This window comes from Balaenoptera musculus, chromosome 5 (assembly GCF_009873245.2).
Source record: "Balaenoptera musculus isolate JJ_BM4_2016_0621 chromosome 5, mBalMus1.pri.v3, whole genome shotgun sequence".
Lineage (NCBI taxonomy): Eukaryota > Metazoa > Chordata > Mammalia > Artiodactyla > Balaenopteridae > Balaenoptera > Balaenoptera musculus.
Genome location: NC_045789.1, coordinates 126,417,375 through 126,431,101, shown reverse-complemented (window position 1 = coordinate 126,431,101; position 13,727 = coordinate 126,417,375). Strand labels below are relative to the sequence as shown.

At 36.5% G+C, this 13,727-nt stretch overlaps 1 protein-coding gene across 4 annotated transcripts in view; it reads right to left on the bottom strand.

Annotated features, from left to right (window-relative positions):
• LARP1B (La ribonucleoprotein 1B) overlaps positions 1-13,727 on the bottom strand; it is a 130,077-nt gene that overhangs the window by 107,687 nt on the left and 8,663 nt on the right. For 2 of the 4 annotated variants that reach the window (XM_036852541.1, XM_036852542.1), the window contains exons 2-5: positions 7,561-7,619; positions 7,101-7,160; positions 4,600-4,774; positions 2,338-2,478 (exon numbers count right to left, since the gene is read on the bottom strand). In XM_036852541.1, the coding sequence (XP_036708436.1) occupies positions 2,338-2,478; positions 4,600-4,774; positions 7,101-7,160; positions 7,561-7,619 (435 nt within the window). Of the gene's footprint in view, positions 1-2,337; positions 2,479-4,599; positions 4,790-6,501; positions 6,547-7,100; positions 7,161-7,560; positions 7,620-13,727 lie in introns of all 4 variants that reach the window. The other 2 variants (XM_036852539.1, XM_036852540.1) reach the window with 2 other exon arrangements.

Below are 13,727 nucleotides of genomic sequence, written 5' to 3'. Positions count from 1 at the left end.
GTAGTTGTGGCGCACAGGCTTAGTTGCTCCGTGGCATGCGGGATCTTCCCGGACCAGGGCTCGAACCCGTGTCCCCTGCATTGGCAGGCGGATTCTTAACCACTGCGCCACCAGGGAAGTCCCTGATGGGACACTTTATGATGGATGGATAAGGCTAACAACACCTGAACCAACTCAACCGCAATACAATCTGAAAGTAAGACACCCAGACATTTTACTCCTACTGCTGTGACACAAACGCACTATGAAATATTCCTACCAAAACAAAAATAAAAACAAAAATAAACTGGATCCTAACCAAACCTCTAGTTATTATTACCAGTTACACTTAGAAAAGACAAAGGAACATGTTAAGGAGTATCACGATAAAGCATTTAGCCAAATCCAAAATATGGGAAATTCCACAAGACATATGACCTAACATATAGCAAAGGAAAGAAACACTGGTGGAACTTCCCTGGTGGCGCAGTGGTTAAGAATCCGTCTGCCAATGCAGGGGACACAGGTTCGAGCCCTGGTCCTGTAAGATCCCACATGCCACGGAGCAACTAAGCCTGTGCGCCACCACTACTGAGCCTGCGCTATACAGCCCGCAAGGCAGAACTACTGAGTCCACATACCACAACAACTGAAGCTGGCATGCCTAGAGCCCGTGCTCCGCAACAGAGAAGCCACCGCCATGAGAAGCCCGCGGACCAAAACAAAGAGTAGCCCCCATATCCGTAACTAAAGAAAGCCTGCGTGCAGCAACAAAGACCCAACGCAGTCAAAAATAAAATTAATTAATTAATTAAAAAAAAAAAAACATTTGGCAATTTCTTATTACGTAAAGTATACGTTTACCAGGGACTTCCTTGGCAGTCCAGTGGTTACTACTCCACGCTTTCACTGCAGGGGGCATGGGTTCAATCCCTAGTTGGGGAACTAAGATCCCGCATGCTGCATGGCACAGCAAAAAAATATACACACACACACGTTTACCATACCACCTAGCAATCCACCCCTATATGTTTACCTGAAAATCTAAGACATATGCCCACACAAAGGTCTGTATACAAATGTTCATGGTGGCATTACTCATAACAGGCAAAAACTGGTAACAAGCCAAATATCCACCAACATGAATGGATAAAGGAGAATATCCATTCAATAGAAAACTATTATGCAATAAAGAGGTACAAACTATTGATATATGGAACAATACTGATGAATGTGAAAATCATTATGCTGAGCAAAAGAACACAAGAGGATATAATTTATATTACACAGTTCAATTTATATGAAATTCTGAAAAGATAAATCAAATCTGACAGAAAGTAGACTCGTGGTTAGGGGACTTGACAGTAATTACAGTGTACTTTAATATATATAATTATTAACTCAGTAAAGTTGACTTTTTAAAGAAGGATCCAGAAACCACCCAGAAGAGGCTCCCACTAGCCAACTCTGGGACAATTTGAGCATTAAATTGAACAATCATGATAACAATTTCAACCACTGAAAACATAAGAAGCCTTTAGTCCACACTGATAATAGGAAGTTGTTCTTTACAGTGGAATGCCACCTAATAAATATAGAAAGAATGATGCAGTAAGACAAATACCAGTATAGTGAAATTCTGAAGATTACCTATTCAGCATTTGCAACCATCATGGTAATAATCAGGCAAGAATAAAAATCACCAATGGAAACTGAAGCTCATACGAAAAGTCTGATGGAAAAATGGGTATTCCCACAGTCTCAAAGTCTCTCTCCACAAATTACATGTTAATTACCAAGGGAAAAAGGGTATCTTTACAATAAAGAAACCTGGAGTACCTCATCTTAACCAAGTGCTCAAAGTTAATATCACCAATAATAAGATAAACCAATACCACATGTGTTTTCAAGTTATACACTACAAAGAAAACCATTTAACTTTTGCAGTATTCCTGCCAAAAATTTATAACCCAAACCCAATCATGAGGAAACATCAGAAAACCCAAAGTAAGGTATAGCTACCACATTACTGTCCTATAGCCTTCAGAAAAAAATCAATGTCATGAAAGACAAAAGCAGAAGAATTATTCCAGACTAATGGAGACAACTAAAAGCAATGGGTGATCACAGATTAGATCCCGGAAAAGAGGAGAAAAAAACTGTGAAGGGCATTATTGAGAAATTCTGCCTGTGGATAGTCAGTGTATTACTGATCTTATGATACATACTCTGAAGGTATTTAGGGTTAAAGGGGCACAATGTCTGCAACTTACTCTCAAATAGTTTATACTATACATGGTTATTAAAATAGTAAGATTAAGACTAGATTAGTCATTTTTCTCTTAGAATGTTACTTACTTCGTGTGTCATTTCTCCTATTGTTATATGATGATTTATTTGCTTCAGGTTGACATCTTGAGCTATTCCGGGACCCTGGTCTTTCTTGACTGTCTGGTCTTACATCATCTAAGTGGAGTGGTACCCATTTGTGCTTATTAGCTTGAAGAAAACAAAATAAAATCATTTAATGACAATGCACAATTTTCATTAAAGCTTTGCAATTGTGAAAGCACTCTAAATTTTAATTAAATAAATGAAAGACTTAATTTGTCCTTAAAGGGATTACTTGTAGAGTACCAAAATGATTTTCTTCTGCTCCCCCAGCTCTTTAATAAACTTGTTTGGGCAAATAATAAGTTTCTAAAACTCAAGTGAAAAGCCAGTGATAGAGTATCACTGGAATTCTTTTGCTTTTAGGTGAAATGCACACTCTTCTGTTTAATTCTGACAAATAAGCCACAAAAAATATTAAGTGTACACACTACTCCCATCTAATACTTGATACTTAGGCTTCAGAACAGGGTATACCTGATAACTGTTTGACCAGTGATTCAAAACACTTTTAGTTTCATATCACTGCCTCAAATATTAATTTATCCAGCATCACTACTAATGAAAGAGCTTTTTCAAAATAAAGTTTAAATATAAAATCTGTCTAACTGCATTTGATAAATCTTTGTATAGCTACTACACATTTTCCTAACTTCTTAAGAGATACAAGCAATTTAAAGCTTCTTGTTGACTAAATGATAGTGTAATTAATTGTTATATTTAGTATAGTGAAATTCTGAAGGTTATCTATTCATGAATTCCATAGTTAAGGTTTCAAAATGTTCAGTCTTCTGTCCACTATATATTTCAACTAAAACAAAAAGACTCATGGGGAAAGGAAAAACTATCAAAGTAATTAAGGGAATATTAGTGTACTAATTTCCTACTAATACTGTAAACTACAGACAGATAAGGAAAAGAGAATATGAAAGAATCTAAAAACTCCTTAAAGTCTATACTGTAAATTCTATCAATGAGATTTTTGGGCATAAATAAGCACTTGTGTTAAAGATAAACATGTGTGCTCTAAGAAGAGTCAATTCATGACCTGATTACATAAAATTACTTTAACTACAAACACCCACATTTTAGTGTTGGCTAATCAGTTTTAATTGAAGCAACTAACAAGGAAGACAAATTTTAGAGCAGGATAGGTCTTGTTACCTGTATGACTTCTAGACAGTCAAAAAGACTACTTACGTATCAAAGGAGCATGAAAAAGGTAAGTGATTAAGCATTCAAGAAATGGGGAAATTTTTTTTAACAACCACATGGTTGTCCTACTGCCACCACTTCTGAGCAATTACCCTTGGCATACTATATCGAGTGAGCCTCATGATTACCCTGCAGCTAAGGATTATACTAGGCATCAAAAAAAAAAAAATTCAAGTAAGTGCTCAGTATACGGTAGGCTGTTAGTTCCATTATTAAAGAAGTTGGCTGGCAACTACTTCATCATGAAATGTCCCCTCCCATGCCCCATCACCTCCAAGAATTAAAATGCTTCAATGGCTTCCCACAGCACTTAAAATGCCAATTCCAAGTTACCAAAGCCCTGAATAACGTGGACCTTGCCTACCTCTCCAATAGCACCCCCTGCCCTCTCCCCAGTGTTCACTTTGCCTCAGAAGGTCACTTTACTGACCTTCTGACAGTTTAAAGAACTTTTCTGCCTAAAAACCCCTGAAGACACTTTTATTGAGACTCAGAACACTGAATGAGAATATGCTTTTACCAGTTAAATCATAATCTGTCCCTAGACACATGAGAAGTTCCTAAAAGAATATGGAAAGGGATGTAAAGACAATATTTTTTTCCTTCAAAACGTAATGGGGGAATGCAATGAGGAAAAAGAGTTGACCAAGATTGTTCTCAATTTGTCTCAGAAAAATATTTTCTCAAAATTTCCTGAAAAAAAGGGAGCCGTTCCAATGCAGATTTAAAAAACAATAGTTAGCATACAACTTTTCAAGAATATATCTACACCCACCTCTATAGATGGAATTTAAATCCATTCTTACATAAAATACAAGTCAAATGTAGAGAGGAAAGTCTCATAGTTCAGAAATGCTACAAAAGTAACATCAGTTACCATTGTAGATGGTATCCTGAAGAAATCCAAACTACTAACTGGTGACTACCAGGAATCAACTGATTAAATACAATTCTTCATTACTAGAACTCTCTTCAAAAACTTAAAAATCAAAATGAAGATATAAACGAACTAACCTTTCTTTCGTTGATTACTTGACTGAGCCTCATCCTCACTGACATTTTCACCAGGACCATCTAATTTTGTTTCCCAGCTTTCTTTGCTTTCACTGTTACTTCTCTTTTCAACCTTGTCTTCTCTTTCTTTTCTATTTTGTGGCTTCTTATTTCCTAGGCTGATGACACTCTGACACTGCAAAAAGGTTTTCTGAATGAAATAATTTTCATGAACATTTTCACTAACATATCCAAAAATCTGTGGTAACACCTTACCAAATATCGCAAAACGAATGACAATTTTTATCAAAAATAAAAAACTACTTTACAAAAGACACTGTTAAAAGTCATTTGAGGGCTTCCCTGGTGGTGCAGTGGTTGAGAATCTGCCTGCCAATGCAGGGGACACGGATTCGAGCCCTGGTCTGGGAAGATCCCACATGCCGCGGAGCAACTAGGCCCATGCGCCACAACTACTGAGCCTGCGCGTCTGGAGCCTGTGCTCCACAACGAGAGAGGCCGCGACAGTGAGAGGCCCGCGCACCGCGATGAAGAGTGGCCCCCACTTGCCACAACTAGAGAAAGCCCTCGCACATAAATGAAGACCCAACACAGCCAAAAATAAATATAAAAAAATTAAAAAAAAAAAAAAGTCATTTGAAAAACTGGAAGAAAATATTTGCTAAGTATTTGATAAAAGGACTTGTATCTAAAATATATAATGAACTCTATAATGCAGTAACAAGAAAACAATTGAAATGTGGGCTAGAGTTGAACAGACACTTCATCAAAAAGATATACTGATGACAAATGTACATGAAAATGTGCTTGACATCATTAGAAAAATGCAAATTAAAAACTGTAGTGTGATACCACTATACACCTACTAGACTCACTAAAATTAAAAGGCTGACCACATCGAGTATTAGTGAGGCTATAGAATAACTATAATTCTCATACACTGCTGGTGGAATAAAAAGTTTGGTAGTTTTAAAAGTTAAATAAATAGCTACCATAAAATCCAACCATTCTACTCCCAAGAAAAATAAAAGCATTATTCCATGCAAAATTTTGTACACAAATATTTATATAGCAGCTTTATTCTTAATAGCCAAAAACTGGAATCAACACAAATGTCCACCAATAGGTGAATGGACAGCGTTATATCCATACAATAGAGTACTATCAGAAAATAAGAAGGAACGAACTATTAATACATATAACATAAATAAATCTCAAAATAATTAAGCTAAATGAAAGCCAGAAAAAAAAAAAAAGAATGCATCCTGTATGACTCCACTTACATATAATTGTAGAAAATGCATTGTAAATCAACTATACTCCAATAAAAAAAAAAAAACTGTAGAAAATGCAAATTAACTAAGTGACAGAAAGCCTATCAGTGGTTGTCTGGGATGATGGGGTGAGGGGGTGGAATGTGACAGGAAGAATTACAAATTAAGTTCATTATCTTGTTTGTGGCAAAGGTTTCATAGGTCAAAGCATATCAAACTGTACACTTTATTTATGTGCAGTTTATTATTATTATGTCATTTATACACCAATTAAGCTGCTTTATATGTTGTTTAAACCACACACCAATAATTCTGCACAAATTACAAATAGCAAGATGTACAGTGTCAAATGAAACCATGTAACCAGATACCATATATGCTACTTCTCTAAAAAGACTTTTGATAGAATATCCCAGAACATCTTTTAGAACTTCTTTCATGGATAAATTAAAAATCCATTTACTGAACATCTCTTGGTATGATATATATTCATGTGTATATATAGAGTTAGGACTTCAACACATTGAAAAGACTGTAACTCAAGAGAAAACATATATACAATACATTCTGAAACACAAAATGGGCTTCACTTAGACACATTAAAAAGTAATCTATTTGTAGGCATTACGTGAAGCTGACAGCATGGTACCCCATCCTTTCCAAATGTATGGTCCTGAGAATACAACCAGATGAAGGCAATGTGATGAATGAAATCAAGGTATCTGAAAAATGGGTATTTTATTAATGCAATTCTCTAAATTTGAAGTAAAATTCAGCATGTTAAAAGGAGAATACCGGGCTTCCCTGGTGGTACAGTGGTTAAGAATCTGCCTGCCAATGCAGGGCACACGGGTTCGAGCCCTCATCTGGGAAGATCCCACATGCCACCGAGCAACTAAGCCCGTGCACCACAACTACTGAGCCTGTGCTCTAGAGCCTGCAAGCCACAACTACTGAGCCCGCATGCCACAACTACTGAAGCCCATGAGCCTAGAGCCCGTGCTCCGCAACAAGAGAAGCCACCGCAATGAGAAGCACACGCACCGCAACATGGAGTAGCCCCCGCTCACTGCAACTAGAGAAACCCCGCGTGCAGCAACAAAGACCCAATGCAGCTAAAAATAAATAAATTAAATAAATAAATTTAAAAAAAAAAAAAAAAAAAAAAGAATACCTTCCCTTTATTAAAAAAAAAAAAAAAAAAAGAAGTCTTAAAACAATACTCACTTCAGTGTTCACTAATTCACTTGGTGTTGGCCAGTTCGCCATATCACTGAAATCACTAGCCTGAGAGGTAAATACAAGAAGTGTTATGTCTGCAATTTAGAAATTTTAAATAGAAAAAATATTTTCTAAAAGTGAAAGCAATTTTTAAAATCACCCTCATTCAATTATATGCAGGCATTTGCCAAAATAATGCAAAACCTTCTCCAAACAACAGAACACAGCAAACAGAACACAGCAAGAGGAATGTCTTATGATCCAACTTGTGGCATGAATAATGACCTTGACTAAACTGATAGAGACAGGATAACAGAGGCATATGGGGATTTGGATAAAGGCTACAATTCTCTAGTATATTAACTTTAAACTAACATCAATGATAGACTTAGAAGAGAAAAATACACAATAATCTAAGAGGAGTTTCTTTCAAAATAGTTAAAAACTATTTCTTGTCATGACATACCTTGTTGGATTTCTTTGTCTTGAGTTTTCCTGCTTTTATAATTTGGGGGGGACTGAGCTCTAAAACAAACCAGAACAAAACAAAAAAACATAGAATTGTTTTTACAACCACATCATGCAAAATATTTAACAAAATAACAATTAAACCAATTTCAGTTAAGTCAGTGGAATAATTATTCTCAACAAAATCCAAAGTTCTGAGACTCAAATTCCTAACAAGAAATCAACTACATTTCAAATGTAGATTCAAAGTGGTCTTCAGTGTTCAAATCAAGAAGTAGAAAATATTAACAGTTTACTTACACTGAACTGATAGAACAATCCGTTCACTAACAGAATGTAACACGGAAAAATTAGCAATATAACATGTTTTAATACAGTAAAGTTAGTGAATCAATTCCCAATGGGATACATTTTTCTATATATATTATATATACATATAAATACATTCACATGCATCAAGGAGCATGCAGAAAATAAATCAGAAGACTTCAAACTATTTGTCATCAGAAAACAAAGTTTGGCAAACTAGTAGGCTGTATCTAGATCCAAGCCATAAAGAATAGAAGTGATCTCTGTAAAAGTTTGCACAAGACTATCATGGTATCATCACTTGTCCCTCTTGAATAAGAACACAAACATTGACAAATATAGTCTTCATTGTAATGAAGCTTTACAGTGTCTTGTATCTTGATTCATTATCTACCATGATGATCATCTAGCTAAACATGACCTAAACTTTAAAAAGCAGAATAAAAGTGGGATCTGCAGCTACAGAAAACACAGTAATTCCACAAAACATGAATCCCATAAATCATGGCAATGACCAATTCATAGACTAAAATAAAGCAATCTTTGAGTTAAAACCCAGAAACATTCAAATAAGATTTCATGAAAGGAAGATTGATCAAGGATGAAGACATCACCAGGGATGGGCACACAGGGATCTTGAATACTGTAGTAATTCTATTTCTAAAGAAGAATAGTGAGTACATGGGTATTTGCTTTATACTTCTTTATACTTTAGGGACACATATATAAGTGTATACATATGTGTCAATGTGCATAAGGATAAATACTTCACTAACAAAAATGAGATACAGAAAAAAATATGGACAGATAGGACAAAAAGGGAAGCAGGAAAAAATCTAATTTAACAAAAACAATATTTGAACATTAGAATTTGACTGAGGTATATTTTGTAAATACCACGTATATTGTATGGAAGTTATACAGTATAGAACATTTGAAAGACTTTTCCCTCAACAAAGTAGAAAACATGTCCCAAAATACTGCTAGGTCAAGTAAATTAAGTGTCTGGTGGTTACAAAACACAGCTTTATACAAACTACTAGATGTACTGAAAAGTATTTAGGGATAGGCCACATAAGCAAGTTTCATTACAAATCAATTAGACATTAATAATCACAAAATTAAGGTCAGAAATTTAAAAAATTATTCTGACCACATAAAAATTAAAAAACTGTTTAACTTCAATATTAAATATGTTATTTACAAACCAAAAAATATTTGAGCATGAGTTAATAATCTATTGCTTTAAAATCAGGGGACTTCCCTTGCAGTCCAGTGATTAAGAATCTGCCCTCCAATGCAGGGGTCACGGGTTCGATCCCTGGTCAGGGAGCTAAGATCCCACATGCCTCCTGGCCAAAAAACCAAAACATAAAACAGAAGCAATATTGTAACAAATTCAATAAAGACTTTAAAAATGGTCCACATCAAAAAAAAAATCTTTAAAAAACAAAAATTAAACAAATTAAAAAAATAAAAATAAAAGGGAGAGAGATTTTGATTTCAATAAATTCTTTTGAACTCAAAAATTTTGGATTTTTGTTTAAATTTTACTCTCTCAACTTTAACTCCTCCTCAGGAAATACAATGGGAAAAAAGTGCACATTTAACTCTGTGCCCTCTATAGTTCTGACATTTTATTGATGGAGCATCATGAAGTACACAATCAATACTGTAATTTATTCTCAATAAAAGGTATTTGACAAATTATGCTTGCCAATGTGGTTGGATACACTGGAATAGGAAAGTGATTTCTTTTCTTTCTTTTTTTTTTAAATAACTTTTTTTATTAAAATAAATTTATTTACTTATTTATTTATTTATTTTTGGCTGTGTTGGGTCTTCGTTGCTGCGCGCGGGCTTTCTCTAGTTGCGGTGAGCGGGGGGGCTACTCTTCGTTGCGGTGCGTGGGCTTCTCACTGTGGTGGCTTCTCTTGTGAAGCACAGGCTCTAGGCGCACGGGCTTCAGTAGTTGTGGCACGTGGGCTCAGTAGTTGTGGCTCACGAGCTCCAGAGTACAGGCTCAGTAGTTGTGGCGCATGGGCTTAGTTGCTCCGCGGCATGTGGGATCTTCCCAGACCAGGGCTTGAACCCGTGTCCCCTGCATTGGCAGGCGGATTCTTAACCACTGCGCCACAAGGGAAGCCCAGAAAGTGATTTCTTAATATTGGTTACTAAATGGCTCTTACAGTTAATTTACTTTTTTTTAAATAAATTTATTTATTTTTGGCTGAGTTGGGTCTTCGTTGCTGCACGCGGGCTTCCTCTAGTTGTGGTGAGCGGGCGTTACTCTTCATTGTGGTGCATGGGCTTCTCATTGCGGTGGCTTCTCTTGTTGTGGAGCACGGGCTCTAGGCGAGCAGGCTCAGTAGTTGTGACACACGGGCTTAGTTGCTCCGCAGCATGTGGGATATTCCTGGACCAGGGATTGAACCCGTGTCCCCTGCATTGGCAGGTGGATTCTTAACCACTGTGCCACCAGGGAAGCCCCTAATTTTCTTTTTTAAAAGGAAGACTTTCCTGGAACATTCCTGCTCCCAAGTCCCAATTCCTCCCATAGAAACAGTAAGTTTCCTGATTAATGAGTTTAGGAAAAGAACTGACTTGCAAAGCCAACAACTTTCCGCCCTTTTCTTTGGGAGCTAGCTGTCCACAAAAAGCAAGCATTCTGGTCTGCTCCTTCATGCTGTCAACTTCACAGGGCAGACTCCCTAAGAGAGGTAGAAGGGGAACATGCAGATGTGCAATGCCAACTGTGAACACATTTGTCTAATTCCAAGTTCAACATAAGCAAGTCCTTTGTGCTGCTCTTAGACCACCTCATCAACCCACTCTTTTTCCATTAAAAGAATGACACTGAGCTTTTAAAAATAAATAAATAAATCTGAGTAAAAGATAAAGAGATGATTCAAAAACGAAATACCAGTGGCCAAATATGAAATGTTAACTCAATTGTACTAAGAAATGTAAAGTAAAACAGAACAGTTATCACCTATCATTCTGACAAAACAGAGAATGCCAAGCATTGACCCGCCTATTTAAATGGACATTTCTCTCATGCTGTTGGAATGAGTATTAAGTAGTAGAACCTTTCAAGGGTAATCTGTCATTTAAAATGTATACACTTTTTGGGGAATTTCCTGGCGGTCCAGTGGTCAGGCCTCCATGTTCTCACCGCCAAGGGCCGAGGTTCAATACCTGGTCAGGAAACTAAAATCCCACAAGCTGTGTGGCCAAAATAATAATAATAATAATAATAAAGTATATATACTTTTTTATAAGATAGATAACCAACAAGAACCTACTGTATAGTACAGGGAATTCTACTCAATATTCTGTGATAACCTTTATGAGAAGATAACCAACAAGGACCTACTGTACAGTACAGGGAATTCTACTCAATATTCTGTGATAACCTATATGAGAAAAGAATCTGAAAAACAATGAATATATGTGTATATATATAACTGAATCACTCTGCTGTACACCTGAAACTAACACACACTGTAAATCAACTATAATCCAATAAAAATTTTAAAAATAAATAAAGTAAAATAAAATGTATATACTTTTTAATGAAACAATTCCATTTCTGAGAAATTATCTGGTAATCAAGACAAGGTACAAAGATGTCAGTATGAGATGTTCACTGCAGGGACTTCCCTGTAGGTCCAGTGGTTAAGACTCCATGCTTCCACTGCAGTGGGCACAGGTGCGATCCCTGGTCGGGGAGCTAAGATACTGCAGGCTGAGCAGCACGGCCCCCCAACCAAAAAAAAAAAAAATGTTCACTGTAGGTTTACGGATAACTGTATTTAAATAAATGACCTCAGGACTTCCCTGGTAGTGCAGTAGTTAAGAATCTGCCTGCCAATGCAGGGGACACAGGTTCAAGCCCTAGTCCGGGAATATCCCACATACCACAGAGCAAATAAGCCCGTGCACCACAACTACTGAGCCTGGGCTCTAGAGCCTGCTAGCCACAACTACTGAAGCCCACACGCCTAAGAGTCCGTGCACCACAACAAGAGAAGCTACCAAAATAAGAAGCCTGTACACCAAAATGAAGAGTAGCCCCCACTCGCTGCAACTAGATAAAGCCTGTGCACAGCAATGAAGACCCAACGCAGCCAAAAATAAAATAAATTAATTAATTACCAAAAAAAGAAAACAATATTTTCATTTTCCCATGTTCCAACCATAATGGAGGAAACTGCCCTCCTACCATATCATTAGAAAAAACCTAAGACTGAAAAAGAAAGCCAACCTAAAAATTAAAAAATAAAGAAATTTTAATTAAAAAAATTTTTTTCAGGCAGATGAAACCTAAGAAACGTAAGCTACCAGTGGCTCCAAATATACATAAATATACACGAACAAGTGTGTGATCGTCACATATCCATTTTTCAAACATCACTAGTGAGCTACTATACAACTTCTTTGAATATTATCCTAATATCTTAATCTATAAGGAAACAATTCCTAATAGATGAGGAATTCATTTTAAGAGCCTGGATAGTGAAAACAAAAACTGCAGTATGATGGGCGATTTTACTCATGACCATAATCTTTTGCAAAGCTTTAATTAAGAAAATGCATTGAGAGTTATGAATCACATGTTTTATTACATTTAAGGGAAAAATGTCATAAAATGCTATTTTGCTACAGTAAATGAGTGCCTTAAAAAAATGTAAAAAAAAGCGAGATAACCTCATCCACCAGAGGGCAGACAGCAGAGGCAAGAAGAACTACAATTCTGCAGCCTGTGGAAGGAAAACCATTCACAGAAAGATAGACAAAATGAAAAGGCAGAGGACTTTGCACCAGATGAAGGAACAAGATAAAACCCCAGAAAAACAACTAAATGAAGTGGAGATATGTAACCTTCCAGAAAAAAAATTCAGAATAATGATAGTGAAGATGATCCAGGACCTCGGAAAAAGAATGGAGGCAAAGATCGAGAAGCTGCAAGAAACGTTTAACAAAGACCTAGAAGAATTAAAGAAGAAACACCTAGAAGAATTAAAGAACAAACCAACAGAGATGAACAATACAATAACTGAAATGAAAAATACACTAGAAGGAACCAATAGCAGAATAACTGAGGCAGAAGAATGGATAAGTGACCTGGAAGACAGAATGGTGGAATTCATTGCCACGGAACAGAATAAACAAAAAAGAGTGAAAAGAAATGAAGACAGCCTGAGACCTCTGGGACAATATTAAACACAACAACATTCGCATTATAGGCGTCCCAGAAGGAAAAGAGAGAGAGATAGGACCTGAGAAAATATGTGAAGAGATTACAGTCGAAAACTTCCCTAACATGGGAAAGGAAATAGCCACCCAAGTCCAGGAAGCGCAGAGAGTCCCAGGCAGGATAAACCAAAGAAGAAACACATGGAGACACATAGTAATCAAACTGACAAAAATTAAAAACAAAGAAAAATTATTGAAAGCAGCAAGGGAAAAATGACAAATAACATACAAGGGAACTCCCATAAGGTTAACAGCTGATTTCTCAGCAGAAACTCTACAAGCCAGAAGGGAGTGGCATGATATATTTAAAGCGATGAAAGGGAAGAACCTACAACCAAGATTACTCTACCTGGCAAGGATCTCATTCAGATTCGATGGAGAAATCAGAAGCTTTACAGACAAGCAAAAGCTAAGAGAATTCAGCACCACCACACCAGATCTACAACAAATGCAAAAGGAACTTCTCTAAGTGGGAAACACAAGAGAAGAAAAGGACCTACAAAAACAAACCCAAAACAATTAAGAAAATGGTCATAGGAACATACATATCGATAATTACCTTAAACGTGAATGGATTAAATGCTCCAACCAAAAGAC